The sequence below is a fragment of the Athene noctua genome, chromosome 6, assembly GCF_965140245.1.
Source record: "Athene noctua chromosome 6, bAthNoc1.hap1.1, whole genome shotgun sequence".
Taxonomy (NCBI): Eukaryota; Metazoa; Chordata; class Aves; order Strigiformes; family Strigidae; genus Athene; species Athene noctua.
Window position 1 is genome coordinate 25,757,475 of NC_134042.1, and position 22,728 is coordinate 25,780,202.

General features: G+C 42.3%; 2 protein-coding genes across 3 annotated transcripts in view; one reads left to right on the forward strand and one right to left on the reverse strand.

Annotated features, from left to right (window-relative positions):
• Positions 1-5,379, reverse strand: part of SLC25A21 (solute carrier family 25 member 21) — a 260,673-nt gene extending 255,294 nt beyond the window's left edge. For both annotated transcript variants that reach the window (XM_074909907.1, XM_074909905.1), the window contains exon 1: positions 4,011-5,379. In XM_074909907.1, the coding sequence (XP_074766008.1) occupies positions 4,011-4,077 (67 nt within the window). In that variant the 5' untranslated portion in view covers positions 4,078-5,379. The remainder of the gene's footprint in view (positions 1-4,010) is intronic.
• Positions 5,380-8,292: 2,913 nt separating this feature from the next.
• Positions 8,293-22,728, forward strand: part of MIPOL1 (mirror-image polydactyly 1) — a 186,762-nt gene continuing 172,326 nt past the window's right edge. The window contains exon 1 of the mRNA XM_074909904.1: positions 8,293-8,363. The gene's annotated coding sequence lies outside the window, so the exon portion shown is untranslated. The remainder of the gene's footprint in view (positions 8,364-22,728) is intronic.

Below are 22,728 nucleotides of genomic sequence, written 5' to 3' on the forward strand. Positions count from 1 at the left end.
ATATTGCAGATTTGAAAAACCTGTCATTTTTGTATTTATCACCTACTAAATATATTAAATAAATCCTTCAAAATTTTAACCTCAAAGTTAAAAATCTTTATATGTTATTTATTTGCAAGTATACAGAAGAAAAAGAGGTGAACATACAAACTATGTATAAATTAAATTATATTTGTGTTGCTTATGGTTTTAGCTAATTGCCTCCATCTGCAGCCTTTTGTTATTAAAACACAAGAGCACACCTATACCAAGTAGCAGCATTCTAAAACCTTGAGGGTAACTGTATTCAGCCACCTGCCTTCACTCAGCCAGGGGTCATCTGTGCAATTGTTTATGATGACCTTTGCACTTCATTATTCAAATTGACTCCAGACACTGTCACAAGGATGTCTTGGCAAATCGACCTGGGTATCACACAGCATACTTTGCAGTATTCAGTACAGGCAGACACACAAGGATTTTTTGATCATTGTGAATTAGAGAAATAATTCTGCCTGTAACTTGAGCCCTGCATTGACTGAACTTCTCAAACAGCCTTTTGAAGAACTGCTATAGATCTGACTAGATTTCCAAGTTGTGATTCTTACAGAGTTAATTTTGTTTGATTTTTTCTATAAATTCCATACATACCTTAGTTTACTAATTAACCACTAGAGAAAAGGAGTATGCCTGCAGTTCACTGCACTAGAAGGGACCAAACTTACTAACAAAGTGTCCCAATTACATTTCAACTGAAGTCCTGTTCCTCACTATTGTCATACAGCCAGGCAAGCAAACAAACCAAGTATTTTCAATAGTGCTATTAACCTCTGTTCAGGAATCTAAAAGATGGGAGCAAACCGAATGCCAGCAGAAAGAACATAAGCCAAGACCAAGTAAGACTTTGTTCATATTTGAGTTCACCCTCAGAAAGCAGAGCTTTCAATTTAATACAAAGACAAATTATGAGCCACACAGGAGCAGATGCACCCCTTGCCGCAGACATGAAGTACACATAAGATCCTGTCATGCTGGTGTTTTACAGTTCAATTACAGCAGAGCACCATTCGAGTTAGAAATGCTTCAGACAGCTAATGTGTTTAGATCTTTTCCTTTACAACACTGAATACTTTCATTTCTCCTTCCTTCAGCATGCCAGTATCTTCCATTTTATCAGTCCTGTAGACTTGGGGTCATGCTTGATTTCTTTCTTTCCTCTTCCCCTGTCTTTATTAAGTCTGTGAACAAGTCCTGTCATCTTCCATAAAGCTTAAAAAAATCCCTTTCTTCCTGTTCTGACAGTTTAGGCTTATCTCTAATCATTTTCCACTCGACCTAGCAGAATCACTTAACAGATCCTTTTGCATCACACATGCAGATGCTAAATAACCTCTCATTTTACTTATGCAGACAATATTTCCAACCCTTCAATTACACCTATTCTGCTGTGCAGTTCATTCCCCAACTACCTCACTACTTTCCCATCATTTTGACAAAGGCACCAACTTACAGCACCTTTCTTACAGTTTCATACATTCCTTGTGCTTAACTGTATGAGTTAAGATGATCAGAACTTCTTAAAAATCTAAACATTAGTTCACCACAATGATTTTTTTTCAGTTTCCTTCTAAATACCAGACTGTGGTACAGGCAGCAAAGCCACGCTAGGATATCTGTGACATTCACATGAGGCCAGTAAATATGACAAAGCACCTACAAAAGCCCTGTGTCCTTCTGCAGAGGCAGCCAAAAGCAATATAGGGTGTCTAAAGTGATGCTGGGAAACTAAGGTCAGGGAACCAAATTCGTCACTAGGATGAAATATGATGTATACTCTCAACAGCTCTTGCCCTCAATCCTTTCCTCCCTGCTTCCACCTTTTCCATGTTGGATCCACACTTGCCTGAGAAATTTAACCTTTAGACTGAAGACCTCAAAGCTACAGTCTTCCTCTTCTATCTTCTCTATAAATCACCAAGAAAAACACCATTGAGGTTTAAGCTGTCAAGAAAGTTTTCACGTTTGAGCCATTTCCCGCTAATACCTTAGAACTCCCACTTAAAACATACATTTACCAATCCCTCTGGTACAATTTTAGTGTTGTTCACAGACCTAGAAGAGAGTCCTTACTGTTTTTTTTTTCAAAACCAATGAGTAGAAGTTTCTGTACAGATTTAAGGGTAGTGATGGAGCTAAGGAACCTGCCTGCCTGAGAGGAGGCTAAGCAAAAGGATGCAAGTTATCGTTTAACAGTATGCCTCTGGATTAGATTCAACAGGCCTCTCACATTAAACCTTTAAAAGTGTCACATGCAGATTACTTGTCTCCTTGAATTGAGACTTCTCTCACCTTAACATTTATGCCTACCAGATCAGCAAATAGTTTTCATGCTGTCTTTTCCCTACACCACCCTCAAACACACTTTCCAATTTTAGTTCTGTGAAATTTTGCCTTTATCTAAATGACAATTTTCTTTCCAGTATGTAGCCAAACTGTCAGTTCTTCTATGAACAAAGAGGGCCTGTAAAGAAAACAGGCTACTGCCAGAGGATGGGAAGATACTGAGTTAGATCAATCTAAATCACTAAGGCACAGGCTCACTGCTATGGGCAGATAAATCTGTCATCTTGCAAAACATCTGGTGGCAAAATACCTCAGCATCCATTCAGGTATGAAAGGCCTTCAACAGGCCAGTACAGATTAAACCTTTCCTTTCTTTCCTAAGGGAAGAGGGGGGTGGTAACAAGCAGAATCTAGAAAAGCTTTAGGATTTCCAAGGCTGCAGAAGAGCTACATGAACAGTCATACAATACATTGGAAGGGCTGGGACAGCAGACCTCTTGGCATCTGCTGTGACATCTCTCTGTGTCAAAGCAGAAGGCTGAAAACAAAGGACATACAGAGTCATGAGCATGAAAATGAAGCACTCAAGTATGTGTTGGTGGCAGGAATGCATAAAAGTGGATTTAGGGGTAGCAGGGGAATTAGAGGGAATGGAGCATCACCTCACATGTAGTGTCACAGCCTCACAGGACTCACCCACAGGAGAATTTTACTTACCCACATTACACTGAAGCATTTAAGAGACAGCAACATTATCATGTAGCTTTCCTCTTTGAAGTATTAATATGACAAATAGCATTTGGACCGCAAAAGAGACACTAAAGAACCCTTAAAAACACACTACAGAGTTGAAATACTAACAGGATTTACAAATATACACTGAAAGAGAAGGATATTGTGTAAATATTCCCTACACTGCAGGCTTACAAATACCTCAAGTTTATTCCAATTTAGGGGAAATAAACTAAAGAAATTAACTAGCAACGCTTCCATTACTACACAGATGCAGACAGTTTTGACATTCATAGTTTGCAGCACAAATAATGTGATGAATTAGTAACCTCGACACTCCCAAAAGTACTACCGCCCCCCGCCCCCCCGAGGCACGTTTCCACCGTAGCCCGTCGCCCTGCGGGGGTGTCTCTGAGGCAGCGGGTGAGCACCGCCGGGAGCGCGGCCGGGGAGGGAACGCCGGTCCCTGTCCCGCAGCTCCGCGCCGCCGGCGGCTCGTTTGCAGAAGCCGCGGGTCCACTCGGGTGAGGGAGGGCCCAACTGCCCCCCGCCAGCTGCCGGCGGCTCACGAGGGACCCGGCGGCTGCTTCTGTTGAAGGGGGCCGCCCGCCACCCTTATCGCCCCCGGGGCCTTAGGGTGTGTTCAACGGAGATACCCGCAGCCCCAGGGAAGTGCCCCCTCCCCTCCCGGGGGGGCCCGAGCACCGTTACAGAAGTTACGCCGAGGCCCCGCCGCGCCGCTCCCGCCCCCGGGACCCCCGGGCCGCCGCAGGGGCCCGCCCGCGCAGCCCGGCGGGGGAGGAGCCGCCGCCGCGCCAGGCCGTTCCCCACCGCCGCTCCAGCGCCTGAGGAGAGCGGCGAGGGGGCGGCGGCGCGGCTGCCTTCACCTCAGCTTGGCGGAGCGCCGGCGGGGGCCGAGCAGACCCTCCCCGGCCAGGCGAAACGCGCCCGCTTACCCGCCGAGCCTCCGGCAACGACTTGGTGAGAGGCCTCCTGCAGAAAGCCCCCGGGCTTCCGAGCCATCTTCACCCGCGCCGCGGCGAGAGGCAGCCGGTGTGTGGAGAGCGGCCGCCGGGCCGGGGCCGACTCCGCGCTGGGCGGGTGGGGAAGAGTCGGAGGGAAGGCGGGAGCCGCCGGTTATCTGCGGGGGGAGGCCGGGCGGGGCGGGGGCGCAGCGGCCTTTAGTAGCCGGCGGGCAGAGGGCGGCCCCGGGCTCGCTGCTGATGGCGATCACGGCGGAGAAAGGGCTCTGCTCTCTTCCAGCTGGGAAACCGGCAGCACCCCCCGCTCCCCCACCTCTCGGGCAGAGCTGGGGCGGCCGGCGCTGGGCTCGCCCTCGCTGGGGCGGGGAGGCGAGGCTGCGCGGCCTGCCAGGGAGCTGGCGGGGAAGGCCTCTCGCTCCTCAGCCTGGGGCCGTTTGCTCCCGGGACCTGCCAACACCCGCAGATCCCCTGGTGCTCCACTTTTAGGAAGGGGGTGCCGTTTGCCTCCCCGGCCGTGTTTCTGAAGGATACTGTTCCTTTAAAACCTTTAGACTTTGGTTCAAGCTTTTCGGTGTTCAAAGGACACGGGTATTTTGTTACTTGGAGAGCGGCTACCGCATGTGTTACGCGGCCCTATTGGCCCATCTTAGTCAACGGAACAGTGCCAGGGCATGGGCTCGAGTGCTGGCACAGTGAGTGCTATTGCTCACAGTCTCCAACATCGTTTTTGCCGAGGCCAAACCATGCTTTTCTAGAAGACCCCAGGGTACAACATCGGGAACAGCGTGGGCTCACCCCGAGAGCCAGCACCGTTGAAGGGGAAGACAGTTCAGCCATATGGATGCAGAACACACAAGGACATTTATTCACAGGGCCAGAGAACGGGCATAGAGCCTTTCAGTTTACTAGTACAGACAAAGTCTTTTTGACTTAGAGCCAGATTCAAAATGAAGCTCAGGTTAATAAACTACAGCTTAAGCACTCAATCACCAACTGAATACCTAAATGTTTCTGTGGATTTGAAGCCTGCAAAAGTTGGGAGCAGATGCAGCATTGCAGGTGGTCTTTTATTTTTCCTGCTGTATCACTGACTCTTTTATAGTCAAATGCCTGGGTTACTAACATCTAGCTGTAAAGATTTTCTCCTTGTCTCCAGTTCTCTTCCCTCTAACTGAATAGCACTGTGGTTTATCATACTCTTCTCTGTTTCCTTCTTTTGCACATGGCCCACAGCCTCTAGTACTGCTGATTTTTCTTACCCCAAGGGAAGGTTTGTCCATTCTGAGCTCAACCTTTGCTTCTTTTCTAACAATCAGGGGTACATACAAGCTCAATTACATCAGTTTGGGGGAGAAGACAGAGCTACTGTTGATCTCAAGGGTACACTATTAAAGAAGATGGATTTAAGGACATGGCTCTTGAATAAGGTGCTAGACTGTTTGTTTAACCAGTCACATGGATAATTTGGGGTTGGTTTTTTTGGGTTTTTTTTTTTTTGCTTTCTTGCTAATAGCCCTACAGTGTTAGCACAGACAAGGATATTCATTTTCCATCAGAAATCCTTCATGTTATCTTCAAAGTGATTCTGAATTCTGTGTGGGATCTTGAGCGTCTTGAAATATACCTGGGAGGCTCGATTTGCTGGCACCTCTTCGAAAGAGATGGGAAAGAAAGGTAGTTTTTACATACTTATTTTTAAACTTCTCTTCTCTGAAAAAAAGCCAAGACTGTTGTTGTTTTACAAGGGCATCAGCTTATGCTAAACTCAGAGCATAGATAATTTTGACTAGGTGGATTTATGTATTCCTGCAGCACAGCTACCAAAGGCAAATGTTGGTACCTAATTCTTTATTCCTTAAGAAACATTTTAAGATAGATCTGTTTCTTATGTCTGAACAGTGTATTTATGCTGTTTTCCATGTCCAAGATAGGAATTTAACTGCAGTCTGCTGTTTATATACATTTTAGTTTAGTAAGAGAGGGGCTTCCAGATGTTCATTTAAAGCCTTTGAGGTAGTGCATTTAAGGTAAAATCCTGGGCACTGTGAATCCTAGGCACACCAAAGGCATTGTGCTAAAATCAGGATTTCATTACTCTGACTCTAGGAATATAGCGTAGCAGAGTTGAAGAGAACATGTGCTAGTTTTTCTCACCCTCCAGTCGTGGAAAGGTGCCTTTAAGGTACAAGAGAAATCTGCATTAGTTATACCACATCTTTTCCTCAAGGAAGAGGGAAAAAGTTTAGGAAAAAGTTAAGAAAGGCACAACTCAACTACTGTAAAAGTGCAAGTTGAAATACCTGAAGTTGATAGACAGGAAAAAATAGTATTCCAGCATTTCGGTGGATGGAATTCACATAATCAAAGAGATTAATTAGTAAATGAGAAAAAAATATATAAATAAAAGAGAAAATGTATTTTAGATTGGGATTAAAATGCCATTATTTATAGTGGCAGAAAGCAGGGCAGTCAGAGATAATTTGTTTCAGATAGTGTTGTGAAAGAGAGTTCTCAGATTGGATGGATGGAAATACAAAGGTTAGTGTTAGACTGAGGGAAAGAATCTGAAAAGAAATTAAGCAAAATAATGAAAACCTATCAGAAACAAGATGAATCTCATTTAACTCTCATTCACTGGGAGAGAACCTTTTTTTCTACCAACAAAACCCCAGTGATTTTTACGTGATGAGCATTTTGAGAAAGAAAAATATTTTAATAGCCTACAAGTGGGGTTTGTGCACAAGGGTCTGAAACTATGGTGTTTTCATCCCCCTCGCAGGCTTTTCTGGAAATCATTTCTCAGACTTTTCCAAACATGTTTTCCTGTTTTGAGAACAGATTGCAGGTGCTGTAGTATTTTGGAAGCCAAAAATTTATAAAAGTATCTTTGGGAAAGTATTTTCATGAAGTCATAATACTGTTGGTAGGTTTGTTTGCAGAGTGTCAGTGCCTGTTTTGTGATAGTTTAGCAACATATGTTGGTAAGTGGATAGAGGTTCCAAGCTTGAAAGGACGTGTAGCCTTTGTTAATTTAGAACAAAGGTTAGAGGAAAAAAGTGGGTTTATTGATACTGAAAAGTAAGGGAATGTAAAAAATATACAGAGAAGTGTTAATAACTGCAAAAAAGGAATGATATTCAGGTATAACATTCAGTTATATAATTTTCACACATCAGCAAATAAACAGTAACTTGAGTTCTTTATGTAAGAGCAGAGTGGGGATTGCCGTGGGAATACAGAATAACTTCTTAAATTAAAAAACTTCGAATGTGGTGACCTTTAAGTAATTAAAATCTTAACTTCAATGTTTCATTAACATTTGCCTTAGTTCCCTTGGTTTGGCTCTTTGAGACTGCTGCTCAATAAATACAGCAGGATCATCGTGTTTTCAGTGTTCTGTATCATCAAAAAGCAGATGCTGAAACATCACTACTTTTTTGTTCCAGAGATGTAGGTCTCCCTGTGCAATGTTCCCTTGGTACAAATAGCCAATCTCGTAGTCAGGTGGACTTGCTGCATTAGTTCAGCAGTACAGGGAATTGGAGTTGATCTGTGGGTGCAGAAACAGGTTGGTTAGATTTGTTTTCTGCAGAAGGTGTCACTGCAACAAAAAGGTTTACATGAAAAAACTGAAAAATGATGTTCAGAGTGCATGTAATTTACATAGAGGTATGTTTACAGAGTAGCATAACACCTGCTCCTTAAAAAAAAATAAACTCTGCTACTGTTAGGAAACTATTGTCTCTCAGTATTTAAACCCCAAATCTATTCACCTCCACACAATTAAATTCTCCTGCTCCAAGTCTCTTTTTTATATGGCACATCTCCCCTGTTCTCCAGCCACCCCTCCCCACTGCCCCGCCAAGGGCAGCCGTCCCATCCTGCACTCTTCCTAAAGCGCCTCGAGGCTCTGCTCCCGTGTGGCCTCTTCCCAAACCAGGACACCCGCGCCACCACATTCTCCTTCACAGCCCCGGCAGGGTCGGTCCCTCGGTAGGGAGTGCCGTTCGCAGCCCGCCCGGGCAGCACTCCGGTGCTGACACCCCGGAAGGACACGGTTGTTCCCCGGGCGGGGCAGGCGCCCGCAGAGCGGCGCGGCGCCCCGACCCGTCCCCGCCGCCGCCGGCCTTGCGCCGCCTCTCCCGCCCGCGGGGCGGCGCCACCCCGAGCGCGAGCCCCGCCCCGCCCCGCGGCTCCGGCGGCGCGCGCCCGCCTCTGCCTCCTCCCCTCGCGCCCCGGCCGCGCGCGCCGCCCGCCGGCGGGCTTTGTTGTGGAGGCGGCGGCGCGGGGCCTCCCGCACGCCGGCAGCGGGGGAGGAGCGCGCAGGTAACGGGCTGGCGGGGCGCTTCCTTCAGGCGGCCGCGGCCCGGCGGGGCCGTGGCTGTTGCGGCGGCGCTCGGGTTTGAACTCGCACTGTGTGCCGCGGCGGGGCTTGGCGGCGCGGCGCGTCCCGCCGAGGCGGCGTTTGTAGGGGCCGCTCTGCCCTCGGCGGCTCCCCGCGGGCGAGCGGCCCTGCCCGGCCTCCTCACCACCCGCGCCTCTGGGGCCGGGCCGCCGCCTCCGGGCCCTTGCCCCGTTTAGCAGCTTGCCTGGGCCGTGGCAGCCCCCCCGCGGCACAGCCCCTTGGCAGGGTTATCCTTATCTCCTTCTGTCCCGTGGCTGCCGGGCGACCCCGGCTTGCCCGACCTACCGCCCGCTCTGCAGCTGGAGAGCCGGGGAAGCAAGTGTCCTGTGCGGGGGTCCGCGGTTTGGAGCTCCCGAGGCTGTCAGCAGAGCGGGGAGGGAAGGGACGGACGGGCGGCCGCCTCCCGGGGGGAGGGCAGCGCTCGGGGCGGGGGGGGGTGACTTGGAGAACCTGAGGTGAAACCTGCCCCGAACAAATTCAGGAGGTCAGTGCTGGATCTTTAGTGTCAGGTGAGAACAAACTGTGGAGGGTACTCGGAACTGTAGTAACACATTTGAAAAAAAAAAACCAACAAACCACACCAAAAACTTGCCAAAATAAAGTTTGCAATCTGTGCTTTTTTTGAACATTTATGACTTTTGGAAGCCCCAATGAGTTATATACCTCAGCTCCTAATGTAATTAAGTTCCATACCAATCTGCTTTTTTGACGGTGTTGTGAAGGTCAGTTTCACTTGCGGAAAAAGACTGGTTTCTCGGTGTGAACAGTTCGGTAGAAAAACGTTCAGTATGTGTACCCAGAGGCCTGTTTGATCAGAGCCAGCACACCCTCCAATCTTTGCCTGTGGAACAGCTACAACTGGGTCTAGTTACAACTACAGGAGGCTGAGGAGGTCGTTGGAGCTGGGTGCCGTTGCTGTAGGAGTTTGCTCACCCTGAGTTTGGGAATTCAGAGTGCCCTGCAGCAGCATAGTGTCTCTTTTAAATATTTCAGCGAGTTCTAGCTACTGTTAGAACAATCTTAAATTACAGTGCTTTAGTCCTGGAAGAAAAATCAGTTAACCACAGCAATGAGCTTGTGGCTCAGCAGATCTCAGAGCTGCAAATTCTGGAGGCTGTGGGACATTTGAGTCCTAGGGAAAGGCAGTGATGTGCTTGCCTTGTTCCTGTACCTGTCCTTGAGCATCTGTTCTTGGCCAATTTTGCTGAATATACAATCTTGGTTCAACCTGAAACCATCTGGTTTGGATTATTTGCTTATTTAAATATATTATGGCGCTAACTTAAATATCTTGTGAGGTTTAACAAGAGTTAAAACTAGGTTATAACAGTTAAAGTAAACATGCTGTGTTATGTGGTAGTTCTGGTTTTGTTTTGTTTTGCTTTTAAGTATGTTAAATGTAGTCATTCATGACAAGGTCCTTCAGCTGTATGAGGTGCGTGAGGCTGAGCCTTATACACCAGTGAGGTACCGTCATCTTGACAACTACAAGCTCTTCTGCCTGTCGCTGGTACAGGATCAGCATTGAATTCAGGCTCTTGAAAGTGATAAACTTGTTTTGTCCATCCAGCTAAGGAGAAATTCTGGTTACAGTATGGAAAGTGAAGGGAGAGACTGAGAGGTAAAATTGTGTACAGGATTTCAGAAAGTAGGAACAGCTGCTGCTGCAAGATTTGGAGGAAGAAGGTGGAGTTTTGAAGCTATGCAGTCACTGATGCTTCTAATAACGGTGAGTGATAGCATTATCAGGGAGTTTATAGCCCTCCTAGGACTTGGTAAATCTGCCTGTAGGGGGGACATATGGTAGCAAATTTTCCCATCCTGGCCATTTCTTCACTGGTATTAAATGTTTTGTCTAGTTTTATTCTAAATACCTAGACTGATAAGGCTCAAAGCAAACTAGTAGATCTTGTGGTCAGGAAGACTATATACTTAGATTTAGTAAATGATTCCTTATTGTTGGTGTTTGTATATATGCTTTTTGTCATTATTACAGGTTTTCGTATAGTGATGCTGCAAGTTCTTTAGAGACTGCTTCCCATTACAGTTTGTAATTGAGACTACTCTGTCCAATAGTAGTGGGTAGCAAGTGAAATTTTAAAAATCTGTTCCCCAGTTTTCACGTCATAACTGATTAGATTTCTTGTCTTTTTTGTTTTGTTTCTGGATTCACTTCATTTCACTTTTCATTCACCAAGAGGGGCAAACTAATAATTAAATGTTACTTTTGTTCTTTACATTCTGTTACTCTATCTCCCTGCCTGATAAAAGTTGTTCTAGATGATGCTGAATTGGAAATGCACTCTGTTATGGTATTACCCTCTTTTCTTGACTAGGCTTATTTATCTTGCAGCGAAACAAACCCAGCACATTGTATTACTGGCAGAAATAGGAGCAAGATGCTGATGCCCCATGGCCCAGATTTAGCTTTTTGCAATTTGTGGGGTTATTCATTTTTGAAGGTGCCTAGGTTAGTAAAAATGTAAGGAAGTTTTAAGGTCTTGCTGGAAGGGGTTAGGGGAGGAGACAAAGTACGGGTTTGGTAATTCTCTGTGGAAAGAACCATTAAATTATTCACTAGAATTGAAAGTAAGAAGGTACATGTGAGCTGAGGGAAAAGGGGGAGAGGTTCCTGCCCATTGATCACAGTTTTGTCTAAAATCAGTCATGTGAACTTGAGAGATACCATAATGAATCTTTTTGCTACTTCCTCATAAAATTTTTAGGCTGTCAAACATATGACAGAGTAGATGCTGCATGTTAATGGCAGCATGCGGGAAGCAAAATGTTTTTAAACTATTAATTGCTCATCTGACTTGAAGTTCACTTTAGTGCAGATCTCACAAATCTATGCAGAGGTGGCTTTTCAGTTTTACATCTGTTATCCTATATGGACAATAGATGTTTTGAAACTTACTTTTAAACCAGCCAACCAATCCTTCTGGACTACAGTCTACTGACAGATTTAACTACAGGATAATGTTGGAACTGGCAGATATTCCTGAAAGTACGATTGCTGACTTTCACCTTTACTTTTTAAGTGAAAATGGTTTTGAAGGGGTAATAGAAACAGTATTGAACTCTTATTTGCAAAACAAATACAGCTATGGAAAGAACCACAGTGTATGCTCATTTGTTAAGATGAATCTCTGCTGCTTTGAGCCACCAGTTTTTTAAGGGATAGGATGGTTGCTGTGCTTCCTGCTAGCCTCATGAGCCATGGTACAGAAACCATAACAGCAGACATGGTGATTCTGCATGTGGACTTATGTCTTTTAAGGGCAGGTTAAAATGCAAACTGGCAGTTTCAGCAGAGTGGTGGCCTTTGGTATATTGAAGAATTAGAATTTGTATTAGAATTTTGAAAATATTTTGTCTGTGTATTGCATTCGTGTGGCAAGGTTTTGGTAGCAGAGGGGCTATGGAGATGAATTCTTTGAGAAGCTGCTGGAAGCTTCCCCTGTGTTTGACAGAGCCAATGCCAGCCAGCTCCAAGATGAACCCATCACTGGGCAAGGTCAAGCCCATCAGCAACGGTGGTAGCACCTCTGTGGTAACATATTTAAGAAAGGTAAAAACTGCTGCGCAACTGCAGGAGTGAGAATATGTGAGAGCAACAACTCTGCAGACACCGAGGTCAGTGAAGAAGGAGGGGGAGGAGATGCTCCAGGTGCCAGAGCAGAGATTCCCCTGCAGCCCACGGTGCAGACCGTGGTGAGGCAGGCTGTGCCCTGCAGCCCATGCCCACCTGCAGCCCAGGGAGGAGCTCATGCCAGAGCAGGTGGATGCCTAAAGGAGTCTGTAACCCCATGGAAAGAGAGGAACCCATGCTGGAGCAGGTTTGCTGGCAGGACTTGTGACTTTGTGGGGGACCAACGCTGGAGCAGTTCATGTCAAACTGTAGCCCGTGGGAAGGACCTGCAGTGGAGAAGTTCATGGAGGACTGACTGCCCTGGGAGGGACCCCATGCTGGTGCAGGGGAAAAGTATGAGGAGTCCTCCCCCTGAGGAGCAAGGAGCAGCAGAGACAACATGTGATGGACTGACCGCAGTCCCCATTCCCCAAACTCCTGTGCCACTGTGGAGAGGAAGTTGACAAAATCAGGAGTGAAGTTAAGCCTGGGAAGAAGGGAGGGGTGGGGGGAAGTGTTTTAAGATTTGGTTTTATTTCTTATTACCCTTCTCTGATTCGATTGGTACTAAATGAAACTAATTTCCCCAAGTTGAATCTGTTTTGCCTGCAATGGTAATTGGTGAGTGATCTCTTCATGTCATTATCTTGACCCATGAGCCTTTCATTATATTTTCTCTCCGCTGTACAGTTGAGGAGGGGAAATGATAGAGTGGCTTGGTGGGCACCTGGCATCCAGCCAAGGTCAACCCACTATAAAATGAAATACTGGTGGGCTTGATTTCTGATTTTCATAGTATCAGTGAATCAAGCCATATTTTTTTAAAATATTTCTGTGTGTTAGTTACAATCCTCTCAAATAAATGGAATTGCTTGAGCCTTTTTGTATGAATGTGAAACAGGCACTGCTTATCTGTCCCAAGTACAAGTAATGGAATCATAAGCACTTAAATTGAATGCCAGTGGATAGCTACCATAATGCAGTATGTGTTGTTTATGGGTTTCCTTGGTATATTAATGAACATGAACGTGAAAAAGAGCTTGTTGTATTTACTGTGCACCGTTACACTTGTCTGAGCCTTGTCAAAGACATTGTCAGATTTATTTCATGGTTTTCAGTGGAATTAAAACTCAGTGATTCAGTTCATTATTTTGAAAGCACTTTTTAATTTAAAGATAGAATTGTGGTACCTATGTCCTACGTTCCTGTATTCTGGTCACTGGAATACATATGCAGCTTGTTTTCTGTATTTGTTTGCCGGTGCTTTTCCGTTACAGGCATGTAAAAGAAGTTTATTGGGTCAGGTGCTTAGTGGCAGTCTGTTTGCAGGCGTGCTGAGTTCAGTGGGATACATGTGTGCCAGATGACTGGCAGGAATGCTTCTGTGGGTTCTGGAGTAGCGAAGGGGCTGAGTAGGGTCTGTGAGTGACTCTACAGGCTGTTTGCCATTATTGTTGCTGAAATGTATTCTGGAAATTCATGTTGAAAGAGGCATATAATTCTGTTGACATTATGTGTAGTTAAAATTATGATCGGTATATTACTCTCAGTTTTAGCAGGAAGTAAAACACGTGAGACTGGTTCACAGTATCTTTTAGAAAGTATCTTATTAGAAAGAAATCAGGACAGCATCTACGGTGATGTTATCATTTGCTAGAGTAGCTAACCAAGGAATGGATCCAACTTCCCTTTAAGTGAGGCAAAACTTGGATCAGTCACAGCAGCATGGGATTATACATTTGGAAGAAATAATTGATAGTGAGTTCAGCTCCTGGGGGGCATTAATTTTTGCTCCATGAAATCCATAGCAAATTGAGTTAAGGAGATCCACGTAACATGCTGATAGACAAATGTTATCCTTTCTGTCCTTTTATGTAAATTTGTTGAAGACAGAATTTGATCTTTAAGTTATATGTTCATTTAGATAGTAATATTCCAGCTAGCTATGCACTAATTTAAATGTTAAGTGTGTGAAATAAATTAGAAAAATTTAATCTGCTTCAGTGATGTAGTATTAGGACAAAGACGGATTAAAATGCTTGGTTATTGATTAGCTCTTTGAAGGGAGGGGGTGGTAGTTCCTGTCAGGATTTGTGAAATGAGAGCAGGGTTGTGTCTGAATTGAAACTGTTCTGAAAATGCCGTATGATGTTCCACTGTGAGAGAATTTAACATGGGATCAGATTGCTGTACTTGAAGCAAATAGACTGATTTTTTAATGCTGTTTTTAAAATGTACAAATCTAGTAATTTATGCTAACTTGTACTTTAGCATATAAATAAAAATGTCCACTTGTAAAGAGAGTATTTAGTGCTGAAGAATTGCTTCATGATTGTGTGTGTGTATGAATTACACTTGGTGGGACCAGAACTAGAAATTGTCATTAGTTGCCAATTTAACAAATGAATGGTACTGAGTTTAGATTGACTTGAGGAAAGCGAATAGGGCTTGGCAGTTGATATGTCTGGAAATGAGAAGTGTTAAAATACTTCTTTTGTGCAAAGCACTTACACAATTAAAAATATTATTGTGCATTGTGTCAGTTTTTAATGCACAAAGTTAAATATGTATAAATCTTTGTACTGTAAACATTATTTGTTTTTTGTTTTAGGTGTCCTTGGCTTGTTTCCTTTGAGAGTAATCAGCTCCACTTTAGCTTTCTTTCATTACACTATTTCCAAGTGTATATATTTGACCCCCTGTCTTTGTCTTCTCATTTATCAAGAAGCAGAACCATTCTTTGTGCTTAATTATTACATCTGATAAGAATTAAAGTATCAGTTTGTACTGGGTTTGCTGTGTTTTTTCATATGTATGATTTAACTTCATTTGTATGATTTTCCTATATATAACTTCATTTTAGAGGCTTGACTGCCAAAAGGATAAGCCTAGTTAGCAAGAAAAATGCTAACTCAGCTTATAGCTCAATGTAGTTACAGAACTGAGAATACTGAGCATTAGAAAAATATTCTAAGACATTCCAGTGGCCACTTCAATGCTATTGAAAGAAGGTATGCAAAAATAAGTGTGTTCTTTTTTTTAAGCATCTGTTTATCTTCATAATGGTATGATACATAGTTATGTATTTCTTTAAAAACAGCTGGTCCTGTTTGAGAGAGATTAGATGGTGAAATGTGAAGAAGATACATATCTAATGCATTGTTCTGTTTCTATTTTGTCCTTTATGCTTGTTGTAGTTGCCTAGATAATACCCACCCTATAATAAAATTATCTGCATTGATATAATAAAGTTATTCATATCACTGTAATAGTTTAATAAAGTTATTAGTATTACTTTTAGAAAGGCACAATTTGGTTTTCTCAAGTACAGTTCTTAATTTCAGATTTCTTTGATTTACAGTTGGATTTGCTTTAAGATTCTATTTTTCAATGTGTTGTCCTTGTGGCTCACATTCAAGTAAATAAAATTTCAGGTTCTATAGGATTTTGCAACATTAGATGCTCAGTAGGTGAGAATGTGTTAACTTGGCTATGTGAATTTTTAGATACAAGCATGAGAAACAAAGCAGTATTTTTTATCATGTTTTCCTATAGTGTGCTTGTATGTGTGCACAAGCACAGGCTGTTTTTCCATTTTCTGTTAAAGCAGAATATTAGAATGTGGTTTTCCTTGTCTCAAATTTGACGTAAGCGCTGTATGACCAATTTGTTCCTTGTTACCTTCCTTATAATGAGGAAAATGGCACTGTGAAACATTCACCACAATTTCAAGATTTATTGAATGTTTTGTAGCTCATTTTGTAGAGCTACAACAATGTGTTCTGATTTTGAATTTCTTTATTACAAATATTACTAGATGAGTGATACAGGTAGTATCATAGACATTCAATTGCTCAGTGTAATCCAAGTAGGACAACCAAATACTCAGATACTAATTTAAATCTGTTTTCACAGATGCTAGTTGACTTTTTTCCACTTTTTTTTCTTTTTCCTCTGCTAGTTGTCAGGATACCATGAGCATGATGACAGTGTAAACAGTTTAAGATTGAATAAAAGTTAGGCTTGAAGTAGTTAAATATCTCAGTTCCCATGATCTATATCTGAAGAAAAACAAACAGTGTTTAATAAGTCTGTATTCTTGGATCTGTTTGTAATGGTATTTATTTTCATAAGACCACAGGAATCTTGAAGTTAAGCTTTTCTCTTTGCACCTGACTATGTATGATGAAAAAGGATGTAGTTCCACACCTATATCCTTCTCAAGTGTAGCCTGCATTGATGTCATTGTTCATTAAAGAGACATCAGCAACCGCGTAGTTTTGCTCAGTTGTATTTTAAAATCCATTTTGATTAAAATTTGAATTTAGCAAGTGAAAAGACACCTTCAAGGTTTAAATTTTGCTTTTCCTTCGTTAAAAAAGAAAAAAGGCAGGTTCTCATTCTGTGGTGTTATGCAGGTTCATGTAGATTTTGTCCATTAGTCTCTCCAACTATCATTTTAGGGGGACAAGCTAAATTGGGAAAACTGAGCCCCAGGAGGAACTGCATGAATTCCTTGGTGTCCTTGTTCACCACTTCTCCCTGCCTTATAGGATCTTCTGTGGTACCTGGGTTTTATTACTCCTTGCTCCGTTCCTGCCTTTTTGCTGTGACCATCTATTAGTTGTTTGCAGGTGTTTCTGGCTAAATTATTCTCATCTTTTCTTACATATTGGTACAGTGTGAGTGATGTAGGTATTTTTGGGGGGATTCCCTTACCCTGACCCCATTGTTCTTGTGCCTCTGACAGTACTGAGCCCCACTGAGCTGCCTTCAGCATGGTGTTGAGTATGGGACAGGGTGTTTAAAGAAATTAGGTGGAGGGGGGTTGTGGAGCTCACTGTCATTTTCCTGCCCTCTTCTCTTTTCTTGCACCAGCTTTTAAGTTAGCTGCTGATCTCCCTAGCCCTGCTTTGTCTGACCAGTCACCCCAATTTTCTTCTCCTTTTGTTGGCCCTTGCCACCTAGATGTGATTGCTGATAGGGCAGGCGCTATTTCATTTCTCAGCTGTTGCTCCACAGTCACCACGGTAAGCTTATTCAAAACAAGCTCAGGTAACTAACTGAACTGCTGCACAGAACTGGTCATACTGCTGGTGCTTGCTGTTCCTGCTTCTCTTCTGCAGCCTCAGCTCAACAGGCTTAGCTGATGGACACAGGGGTTCCTGGGGAGGAAAAGATACTGCTCTTTTTCACTGCCAAACATGAATTGAAGGCAGAGAGGGGTTAGTAAGGCAAGGGTTAAAAATGGTTCAGTTTGAGAAATGCTGCATGTGACAGCAGTAGCCAAATTAATCTTTAGATGTAGTGTAGCTGCATGAGCTGCAGTTGATACAGTGCAGAAATACCCTTGATGAAAACTGATGGCAGTCTACTGAAACTTTTTTGCTTCTTTACATTCAGGAATCCCCCTTTTTTAAGATAAGACTACCTCCAATATCCTAAATTGTGTAGATATTATGCAGTTAATTTTCAGTAATTTTTCTGAGTTATCTGTGTTTGCTTATTTGCTTGCTTTGAGAAGGAACCAAAAATTTTTATATCTGGATTGGGAGTGTATAGTCATATGTTGCTTCTTGTAGAAAAATGGTGGTTCTTCAGAGCAGTGTTTGAGATGCATTTTACAAATATTAAGGGATAATAAAAGATTTCATATATATACAACTTGTTTCCACCTAGCCTGTGTGAGTGCATGTATTTGCTTGACTGTTTTCTTCTGAACCAGTAGTGTTTTCTGAATATCCTGATCTCATTAGCAAACAGAGATGAAAATAGCTGTTGAGATTTTTTTTCCCACTAGCTCTTCCTTGCGGGGTGCAGGATCGCAAACCGGTAGATGGAGCCCTGTGCCAACAGCCGGCCTTGAACTGGCTGGTGAGAATACCTGCAGCCTCTCTATCCAGAGAGCCGGGCAGGAGAGGCTTCCAGAGTGTGTTTCTGGAATATGTTTTATTCATATGGAATGAATGAACACGGGTTTAAAATTAAATGTCTAGTATTATCTGTGCAAGTCAAGGGAATGACCGTGTGCTGATATGCTTAGGGACAGTTTTGTGTTCACCGGGCCAGGTGGTCGGGTGAAATACCTTGATCTGTTCTAGAGCGCTGCAAGTGTGAGAGCTCATCTGGTACGCCACGTGTTTTCTCTTTTCAGTTTTCTGAAGTAACAGATTTCTGAGTAAACTGTTTGTCATTAGGCAAATCTTGGTTGAGAGCATCAGAAACAGAACCTGTGGGAAGCTCTTAAGAAATTTACAGAACAGAAGAATTTTTTAAAGTGTTAAGTTTTGGGATTTGGTTTAGTATTTTTCACTAATGCTGACTGGTCCTTTTGAAACTATATTTTTGCGTATTGAAATCTGTTGAATAGCACAGTTCATGAATTCAAAATCGGCAGTAGTGAATCTTGCACATTCCCTGTTTTGCACAGTATGTCCACACCCTCAGCCCAGTGCTGCGTTACACAGTTCAACTACCTGACACAGTGGACTTGCTTTGTTGACATGTGTGGGTCACTTGTAAAACTGCGAAGAATGTGCAGGTTGCAAACAGCTTCCTTCAGGAATAAATTTACCGGATGCAGTTTTGTATGTAGGCAAGTTACTCTAGTGTGAGAACAGTTCCTAAATAGCAAGGTGCTAATTTTATTTGAAAATGTGAGATATAGTTCTTAATTTAAAGGGAGAAAGGAAGATAACATTTTTGAGATAATAAGAGGTACTAAATTTTTAATCTTCTTGTGGGGGGTTTTGTTGTGTTTGTGCCAATAAATATATACCTGAAGAATCTGACAGATTAGGATTATTCTGTGGTTTTAACAGGTACAGGTACACTGTATAATGTATAGCCTGCATTTCTTATTTGAAATTCTAGGTGACTTAATGTTTACATTTCAAAACAATGGGAAGGGTGTGGGTCCCTGGTGTTCTTGCTCTGACTAATATTTCTGTGCAGTAACTCTCCTGTACAGTACATTATATCCCAAGAGAAAAATGAAGTATTTCTCAAAGCCTGCAGATTTGTTTGATGACTATATGAATACCGAGCTAAACTACAATCCAAAAAAATGTTTGGGAATGTGTTTCTGCTTGCTGTCATTATGCGTGTGAAACAGGCATTCAGAATGTTAGGGAATAGAGTTAAAAGTGAGATTGTGAAAGCATTTGTCAAAAATAAATTATTGAGTTAGAATTCTGGTGGAGTGGTATAATTTGGTTTGCTTTATTTGTTTGAATGGTTAGTAGTCGCTTATGGTTTGCAAAAGTGAAATTATGGCATTTCTTTAACATGGCACATAGCAAACCGTAGTACAGCACTCCAGTCATTCAAACCCAAGCATTTGTTGCTCTTTGAAGAGGGAGCTCTAGACAGTATTCCAGCTCAAACCACAACTGTTAACATCCTTGTGCTTTGGGGGGAGAAAAAAAAAAACAGTAGTGTGGTGGATTAACCCCAGCCAGCAGCTAAAGTACCCACATGGCTGCTCGCTCAACCACCACCCCCAGTGGGATGGGGGGGAGGATGGGGAGAGCACAAGTAAGAAAACTCACAGGTCAAGACAAAGGCAGTTTAATAAGCAAAGGAAAAAGAAGGAAAAAATAAAACCTAAATGATGCAAATAGTCCCTCACCACCGCCCACCCACAAGCATACCAGTTTCTGAGCAACAGCTGCTTCAGAAGACAAACCATGCACCCCATTCTTGCTTTACCCAAGTTTCTATTGCTAAGCATATCCCTTTGGCCAGTTTGGGCCAGCTCTGTCCCCTAGCCAACTTCTTGCCCACCCCCAGGCTACTGTCTGGAGTGATAGTGTTGGTGGGAAGTGAAAGCCTTGATGCTGTGCAAACATTGTTAGCAGTGGTGTATTATCAGCACTGTTTTAGCCAAAAATCCAAAACAGTGCCATGTGGGCTGTTATGAAGAAAGTTAACTCCATCCAAACCAGACCCAGTACAAGTAGTAATGTTTTTCAATAGTAAAAGTACTCTATTTTATTCTAGAATGTGTTATGAAAAGCATTTTGTAAATTCATTGGTGTATTGATGTTAGAAGCTGAGCTGGATATACATCTTAATTTTTTGAGGGAGGAACATTTATAAATTTATATAAATACCTGCTTCAATAAGTGTCAGTTTCTAATGATTTGGAAGAAATTTGACTTCTATGCAGCAATTGGTCGCTACAGTGACTTTCCTTCATACAAGTGAAGTTTCAGCATTTAGATTTGGCATTTGCAATGTATCTTAAGCCATCTTTGGTTTGTTTGAGAATGATCATGCCCTTTTATTTTAAGCCATCATTAGAGTGGTTATGTTTTTGTGTTTGAGTTTTTATTTAGTTAGTACCAGAGGCAGTGATATTAGCACAGAAAGGAAGCTGTAGAGGAATATAAATATTTGACTTGAGTGTTTATAAAAATAAGCTTTTTTCTCCCTCAAGGGAATGGTTACAAAGTTTTAGCTCATCTTCTTGTTAAAGGAACATTTTCTTTGGACAGGAGGGGGCTTTTTCAGGAAAAGTTTAACAGTAAAACTTTCAGTGAAATACAGGGTAGAGATGAAAAGACAAAATGTCCAGAAAATGACATTCCACTGAATCTTTGCCTTTAGAAGCAAGAGGAGCTTAGTGATCTTCTACAAAACATGAAATGAGTGGTAGAATCAACAAAGTGAGGTCATTACTGGTCATGAAAAGGTAGGAAAAAAAAAGACAAGCTTTCATTAAACTTGGGCTTTAAATGTTTTAAAAAACAAAACCAGAAACACCCTGCCAGTCCATGGAGAGTATAATGAAAAGATGACTGATGACAAATGTTTTTCTGTGTTTGATGCGTCAGCTGAATTTGGCAGTTGCCCTGAAGAAAGTGGAGACCACCTCTGTGTGTGTTCAGCATTCCTTATGTATCAGCACCTGATTCTTTTGAAAGATCTTATGTAATGCCTGAAGCGTTTAGCAGGGAAGTACAACATGTTGAGTAGCACAGGTTGTAGTGAGGTCTGATGTTTTGACCCAGGCAAGATGATAGAAGTGTAGAGCTAGTGACTGTGAAAAGCTTTGGGAAGAATCAGAGATTCTAGGCCCTCATTCCCCTTCTCTTGATCAAAAAAATCTCAGGTGGTAACTGAAGCAGGTTAATTTCCAGTTATTATATATGCAGAAGTAATACATTTTCCCCCCAACAGTATAGGGTACCCAAAAGACCTATTGATAGTGGTCTGTAGTATGAGATTTCATCACTGCTATTTATTTTTTTTTTGTTGTTAATAGATTACATGGATTGGGGAAGGAGGTTATGGGAACTCAGCCATTTAAAGAACTCCTGCAAAACACAGACCAAATTATCAGGTTGCGCAGAGGCTTGTGATCTTCTGTATTGATCAGCTATAACACAGCAACTGATTGAAAAAGATCTGTTGTTCTTCTGAGGTCTGAGTGGTTGAGTGCAAATGGGGGGGAGACGAGACACCTAGACAACTGCAGTCATATACAAAACTATTTTGACTTAGGTCCTTGAACTTTTTATGGTTTAAATCTGCATCTTAGCAACAGGACGGGTCAAAGCTTTAATATTCTGAGTTTAACATTCATTCAGACACATAAACTCTCTAGTTCTAATGCAAAGCATCTTTCAAAATGCTCATTCTCTCTTCTGTCAGTAAAATACATGTGGTATATACTTGCAGTCTGGCCCATGCCTAGAAAGAGGTTTCCTGCTGGGCTAACTACTGCTAATTGTGGTACTCTTGTATTAGCAGTAAGGGAAACTAGCAAGGTAAATTGGTCTAATACTGACATTGATGAGCTAAACAATATGTATTGTTCTGTTCTTATAAAGCGTGATATGAAATTTTAGTTGAATGTAAGTTAACTAAGAGGGAAATTCACCCAATAGCTAAAATATGTTAAATGGTGTGCATCTGTGAAATGTAGCCTTTCTGAAAGTTGAATAACTTTAGTCATTTGATTTTTTTATTCCCCTTCGGAAGTGGATTGTACGAGTTGTGCTGGCTTACCCGCTCAGCTTTGTAAATGCAGTATGGTTCAAACTGATGTTACTGCTCTTTATCCACCAATGAGCAGTTTTGCCCATTCCGTATATCTAAGGCACAGATTCCAGGTGGATGCCACAAAATCCTTTTTTCATCTTTTTTTTTTTGTTTGTAGGACAAATTTGAGTAATTATTTTAGGATAAGGAGGTGGCAAAGCATCTCAGTAATTCCTACAGGAACTATTTACACTCTGATAGAGGAAGGATGCTGCCATTCAGACCTAGGTCTTGCCAACGTTTTTGATGCTTGTTTGGTTTTTAAAATAGCATAAATTGCCTTCCAAAGATTTTTATCTTATTTTGCATTGGTTATATAAATGTGTCTATGTAGATATTTAAAATAATATGTTAGGATTTAAAACTGTTTTCTAGGATTTGGCCAGATTAAAAATAGGGTTTGTGGTTTTTAATATATCCCTAGCTGTCTGTTGCAGTACTGTTTCATTGTAGGACTTCTGTTGGTCAGTTTTTCTTGATTTAAAAAAGCTATTGAAGAACACCTGTACCTATTTTTGTGAAAAAATCTGCTGATAATATGAAAAAGATACTAGAATGCTTTCCTGACTCAGTTAAGAATGTATTTCTTTGCTTTGATAACAGATAAA